The 7,048-nt window shown below is 40.7% G+C and overlaps 1 protein-coding gene across 1 annotated transcript; it reads right to left on the bottom strand.

The window, feature by feature from the left end:
• Nucleotides 1–2,213: 2,213 nt before the first annotated feature.
• On the bottom strand, nucleotides 2,214–5,134 carry LOC146960680 (disintegrin and metalloproteinase domain-containing protein 17-like). Its single transcript, XM_085772159.1, has 6 exons — nucleotides 4,984–5,134; nucleotides 4,747–4,877; nucleotides 3,811–3,978; nucleotides 3,457–3,513; nucleotides 2,499–2,693; nucleotides 2,214–2,411 (listed from the first exon to the last, which is right to left on the bottom strand). Exons 1-6 carry the CDS (start codon nucleotides 5,132–5,134, stop codon nucleotides 2,214–2,216), a joined length of 900 nt encoding a protein of 299 aa, XP_085628285.1.
• Nucleotides 5,135–7,048: the final 1,914 nt, after the last annotated feature.

Below are 7,048 nucleotides of genomic sequence, written 5' to 3'. Positions count from 1 at the left end.
GTTTTAAAACTGTTTAGGTTAGGACAATTTTATACTGAAGTTTTAAGTTTTTCCTTTATTTTTATTAAGTGATTTAACATTTTGTCTATAAAAATTTACAAAATAGTAAAAAAAAAAAATGCCCAATGTAACTTAAAATGTATCAAAAGTCCCTTCAATCAAATATTCAATTTATTATAAAAACAAAACAAAACAGTTGAGCCATCCATTTATCAATCACAATTATTGACTGAAAAAACGACTTAAATTATTTGTTTCATTGCTGATCAACATTCAATCAATTAATCAGCTTATTGTTGCAGATGTGATACACAGTAAATAAAATTGATTGACAGGTTTTAGTGGTTTTAAGGAGATGATGAACATTTCTGTGATATAAAATACGGTGTCATGTAGCTCAGTGGGTCGAGTTGAAGGCACTTAACACTGTCACGTTCAAGGGTTCGATTCCCACTGAGTCTTAAAACAGAAACACTTTTTAACCCTTTAAACTCTCCAAACCTATTTTAACCCTATTTGTACTTTATTAATATCATTTATAGAATATAAAAACATTTTGAGCCTTAAAAATAAAACTTTGACCTCTGTGTTTTTGACTTTTACTGTTTTTTTATTTGGCAGCTGCACGTGTCATTGACTCTCAGTGCACTTTGACCTTTTGAAGCTGCAACTATAATCATTTTGACTATTAATTAATCAATTAGTCTATCACACAGTAAAAAAAAAACAATTGATTCTGATGTAAAGACAAAAAAAAAACATCAAATAACCACAAATTAGAAGTTGACAACGTCAAATCTTTGGCATTTTTTGTGCTGTTGTGATAAAATATATAATATTTCTAAAGCTTTTAACAACATTATCCATTATTACAACATGTTGTGTTGATGCTGTTTCTATAAAATGCTGGTGACAAACACTTTGTCTCAATAGCGTCAGTTAGAAATAAATGTTTTTCTCTCATTAGACAGAAACTCTGTGCACATAAATGATTGTCATATTGAAGTTGAACCTTTTTGAAACATTAAGTTCAACTCAGCAACAGTTTGACTGATGACTGAGCTACAACAAGCGTTACATTTGGCCTTTAGGGAACTAAAACGAGAGCCGGGCTTCAGCTATAAAAGTGAACGACGACTTTATGTAACAGAAATAAACGTGTAACATTCAGGAGCAAAAAAAATCTTTGGTGGGACGTTCAAGAACTAAAAACGGACGTAGGAGCGTACAGTTGCTGGTCGTATCGTGTAGTGTGTCATCAGAAGACGAGTTGGTCTGAGTTTGTACGGTGGCTGGCGGGGACCAATCGGAGCTTTAGCGACATTTTATTGGACGAATAAAAGTATTGACCAGATGATCGATCACCACAGTTAAACACAGTTTGATTGTGGAAGCAACATCTGATCTGAGCACTTCAATCAGCACCAACGACGGTTTGATACCTGGAGAAGGTTCGATACCCAGCAGCGGCCCCTCGCTGCCACAGCTTCAACAGGACAATATGTTAGTTCGAGTCACTAAAGGACGTTAAAGAGACGCGGAGAGGACGGACTGAGCAGCGATTTGAAACCACGGTCTGACCACACAGGAGGACGACTGGAAGGAGACGTTTTGTTTCTTTTTCTTTTTCTTATTATAATTAGGGATCAACTGATATGGTTTTATCAGGGTCGATACTGATACCGATCATTAGTAATCAAGGAAACCGATATTTAACCGATATTCATTTGCAGTAAAAATGAAAATTTAAAAATAACACACCAGGGATCAGACTGAATACAGTCAACAGTTTGTTTCTGTTTTGTTCACTGTGAAAACCTTTGGGACATTGTTAAACAGCCAAGAGAGACGGCTTCGTTAGAGCCAAAGGAGTGCGTTTATGCGTTTAAAAATACATTTATTTTATTGGTTATCGGTGAAAAAAAACGGCCGATATCGATTATCAAAAAAAAAAAGGGAAATATCGGTCGATAATCGGTTGAACTCTGATTATCTGAATTAAATTCATTAAAAACGTTTTTCTGATTGAATGTGTCTCGATGTGATCAGACTGAGATCTGCTGCAGCAACAAAGCGTCAGTGCGGCGGCTTCAGGACGGAGCCGCTTTAAGAAAATAAAAAATAAAAAAAGTCGTAAAAGTTTGTGAAACCAGCACAGGAGGAGGACGTGAGCGGGACAAACCGGGCGCCGTCCGTCCCGTCCCGTCCGTCCCTCAGCACTGCGTCTCCTTGGTGTCGATCTGGTGTTGCCTCTGCAGCCGGAACATCAGCGCCTTCTCGCTGCGACTCACCGCGCTCGTCTCCGTCAGGTCCTCGAAGGAGCGCCGCCGCTGCTCCGAGCGCTGCGCCGGGCGGCCGAACGCCTCCTGCAGCGCCTCCTCGTCCAGGTGGGAGTCGAAGCTCGGGTCCTCCTGGATGGTGGCCATGCGGGGGGAGTCCAGAGGAGGAAGAGGAGGGGGAGGAGGGGGAGGGGGAGGGGGAGGGGGAGGGGCCGCCACCGCAGGAGGAGGAGGAGGATGGTGAGGAAGATGACAGCAGGAGTCTGGACCGGGGCCGAAGCCGAAGCCGGAGACCGGCGGCGTGCTGGTCTGCTGCGGACCGGACGGCTGGAAGCGCAGGTTGGTGGTCGGGAAGGTCGGAGGCTTGAAGATCCGGACGGACGCAGACTCCAGGCTGCTCAGGAGCTCGGCATTCTGGGAAAATGAACAGAGTCAGTTGAGTTGGTGTAGGGATGTCACGATTATAAATTTTCTTGGATAAATAATCACGGTAGTACGATTACCACGATTATTATGCATTAATTAATTTCACAACACTATATATGAATGTGTAAAATCAAATATAGTCAAAATATAACTACATTATTGATAATATACACAAAATATTTTAAGTATCATTAATATAGGACCAATCTGCCGATACGGTTCCGATATAATCTTTTTTGGAGAGTGACAGTATTTAGAAATCTTTACGATAGATTACTTGTGGCGTTTAATACCACGAGGAATTGTGACAATAAGTAATCGTGACATCCCTAGTTTGATGGTTAAAGATGAACTCTCTTTGTCTCTAACCCTCCTCTCCTCCATGTGCGTTTGTTTTCAACAATTAAGCCGGTGAGAAATCAATCCATGGAGCGGTGGATAAGGTTATTTATCATCTACCATGTTACCATGTGTATATCTGTGTAGTCTTATCTGTCATAAACAAGAGATTACGGGTTACGTTTGTGTGGCGGTGCCGCAGAGACGAGAGCTGGGACACCGGGTCGGAGGCTCTGATCTTACAAGGTTGGTTTTCAGCCAAGAGACGCTAGGTGGAAGGCAGAGAGCCTCCATTCTCCCAGGTAATGATTCGTATCAGACATATTTCCTCCTTTTGCTGCAATTTCATTACATTAATTGTGAAAAACAAGTAATTGTGACATCCCTAAAATACACACAATCAGATACTCACACTGGGGAAGAACAGAGACTTTGTGGTTTGCTCGTATTGTTTATCCAGCTTCTTGTCCTGAGAGAAGAAGATAAAGAAACTTTATTAATCCTGAAGGAGGTTGTTCACAGAAGAAAAGACAAAAGACAAGAGTAAACTAAACTAATCTCTGCACATCTTATAAAATATATATTTAAATGACTGTCCACCTGATCTATACAGACTAAAGACAGGAAAGACTTTATCATCTTCAGATTCTGGCTGTAGCACCTTAATCCCTTAGTATTAGTCGTAATACATCTCTGTAACGCGTCAGTCAGACAGTGTGACAGTGTGTAGTTTAGTTCCTGACAGAGACAGAACGGAGCGACTCACCACACAGTGGACCAGGATGCTGATAGGAACCCAGAAGAGCAGAGAGAACGCCACCACCGACCCCACGATGTTGTCGGCCAGAAACTTCCCAAACGTGTTGATGTCCAGTTTGTCGATGAAGTCCCACAGACGCTCCACCACGTCCTGCACCTGCTTCATGCACTTCCCCTGCAGGAGACACACACACACACACACACACACACACACACACACACACACACACACACAAGCTGTGTTTACACACATACACACACAAGCTGTGTTTACATGGAGCCAAATATTCAGATTAGATTCGGTTTAGAGTCCAAACTGAATGAAAATGCTCCATATAAACAGCTCAATCACAACAAACAAGCCCAAACCAAATCAAGTTTCATTCGGTTTCACAGAGGCAGAATAAACCTTTTCTTAAATCGATCAAAAGTATAAAACAATAAAATCAAATCATGTAAACAGTTGACCTGAAAGACTCATTCAGAAAGGATTCAATCAGAAAGAGGAAAAAGTCTCCATGTAAACCCACCTACACACACTCACATCCCGCTTGTCTTTAATGTGTTTTTTTTTGGGGGGGGGGGTTTCCCCCTTTTACAAAGCATTTTATATAATAACACGTGAACATGGGGTGTTTTCTATTATAATAACACAAGGAAATAAATAATTAACCAAAAACTTAAACAAAAGAGGGGCTTTTCAGGGAAATATACCTTTCCAATGCTTTCAGATGTCTTCAAATTTGGAATGAGTGTGATGTCATACCATTCATCAACAGATGGTTTAAGCCATTTCTTTGTGATTACAGCTAAACTCAGTTCCAAATAAATAGTTTTCACACTCATAGTAGTTGAGCTAGAAGTTTGTCTTCAATGTGTTTTAAAGCTGCCGTGTGTGTGTGTGTGTGTGTGTGTGTGTGTGTGTGTGTGTGTTTCCACTCACCGCTCCGTCACAGAAGCCCACGGTGCAGGGTTTCCCTTTACGCAGGAACAGGAAGTTGCCCGTCTTGTCCTGGTAGGGGGCGCAGATGCCGCTGGTGCTCCGGCAGCAGACTCTGCACGACGCGTTGGTTTCTATAGAGACGAGAGGGAACAGATACAAGACTGAGACGGATGCATCATCATCATCATCACCACCACCACCACCACCACCTTGGTCTCACGCCGGTGTGGTCGTTACCGTTGCAGGCGCAGGGCTGCAGCTTCAGGACGGCCTGACAGAAAGGAACGCACTCCCCGTCCAGACACTCGCCGCTGTCCAGACACGCCGTCTTATCGGGAGCGTTTTCAGGAGGAGGACACTCGCTGCTGTTTCCTGTCACAACACACATAACAACACACACACAGTAGTTTTTTGGTTATTGTTAGATGATTTGATCAGATCTGATCCAAGAGCATCTGTTGTTGTGAGTCTGTCCCTCACACACCTTGTGCTTCTGAAAGTAAACTGTAAATTATTAGTCAACATGTTGTTGTCAAGGTAACATGAAAGTGGGTAGGTGCTGTTCCATCCATGTTTATAGTATCTGGACCCTCACAGACTCTCACACTCAGTCACTTTACAGCTGACAAAGAGAGAGGGAGTGATGCTGCCTGTCGCTCAGGTGGAGCTGTGACACAGCAGTGTGTTGATGCTGCGTGTGTGTGTGCGTGTGTGTGTGTGTGTGTGTGTGTGTGTGTGTGTGTGTGTGTGTGTGTGTGTGTGTGTGTGTGTGTGTGTGTGACAGTAACATCTCGGCAGACGACATGCTCTACACGGAGACGGACCTGGAGGACAGCATGGAGAAGATCGAGACCATCAACTTCCACGAGGTGAAGGAAGTGGCCGGCATCAAGTTCTGGTGTTACCACGCCGGACACGTGCTGGGCGCCGCCATGTTCATGATCGAGATCGCCGGCGTCAAGGTAACGGACGCTCACCGCCACTCACATGACTCAGCTGTTCAACCCTCTGTTGGTGTTTTGTTTTTTGCTTTTTTACTTTATTTTGCAAATAAATCGATGTACAAACCAATAAGGCAAATAGTAAACTTGTAAATATAAATAAATACAAAACATAAGATATAAGAGCATGAAATAAAATAAACAAACATCAAATAAACAAGACAAAGAAAAGAAAGTATGTACACGTAAAGTAAATAAATTAGAAAAATTTAACATTTCAATCAATAATCGATGTGACCAGATCAATAAACTGAGTCTGACAAACAGGAAATCAGAAGTAAGGCTTCTAAAACATGCAGCATCCCTTCAAAATAAAAGCATGGAAATACAAATCCTTTTAAAAAAAGAAACTGTTTTTAACACCGTGTTGTCCTGCACTTTATCGTCATCATGTCTAAATGGAAGCGCATATTGATAAGTAATTTCATCAACTCACAAAAAAATATTTCCCAGAATGCACCTCTTCACCTAAACTTCATTATCACATAATATCACATTATGTAAATTATAAACATATGAATCGCAGTGATTCACTCTCTCTGCTGCGACAAAGAACAGATGTTATTATGATTTATTTATCTTAGTTGGAGCAGAAACAGTGAAGATTAAAACGCAGCTGTGTTTTGATTATTGATTAGGATTTTCAATCAATCACTTTTTAATCACAGACTTCAGGCTCCAGAGTCAATTTCTCTTCATTTGATGAGCAAAATAAACTGTTTAAAGACGTCGCCTCGGGCTTTAAGTTGAAGGATGGTTTTATAATTTTAACATTTTGTTGAATAATCCAATTAATAATAAACAAATGTATACTTTTAGATCATTTTATTCATTTGTATGTTGTGTTAATCCTATATATGCTGGTGTTGATGTATAATTAATTCAAATATCATGACAAGGAGAGTTTGAAGGTGATCCGTGACTAAATCTGAAGTTAATTCCCATCTACTGATTACCTTGTTTTAACCAGTCAACAGGCCTCCTGAGGTGTGTGTATATTAACCTACACCTGAAATACACAGCATCATAAAATATGCATGCACTTAAACTTTTATATGAAATAACAGGGTATCCACGGGGTCTTAAAAAGTCTAAAATTTGAAAATCTAAATTTTAGGCCTTAAAATGTCTTAAATTTGTTGAATTATTGTGTTCAAGTCTTAAATCATTTTAGACAGGTCTTAAATTTTCTTATGCCCACCATGGACGAGCATTTCACTCGCATTTGCCCCTAAAAAAAAATACATGTGTGAACCAGGAAAATCACAAAAAGAAAGAGCACAACCTGCGATTGGTCAAAA

This window comes from Trachurus japonicus, unplaced genomic scaffold, assembly GCF_045865225.1.
Source record: "Trachurus japonicus isolate A0001 unplaced genomic scaffold, Traja_1.0 AP030135.1".
In the NCBI taxonomy this organism is placed as follows: domain Eukaryota; kingdom Metazoa; phylum Chordata; class Actinopteri; order Carangiformes; family Carangidae; genus Trachurus; species Trachurus japonicus.
This window is presented reverse-complemented; position numbering and strand designations above follow the sequence as displayed.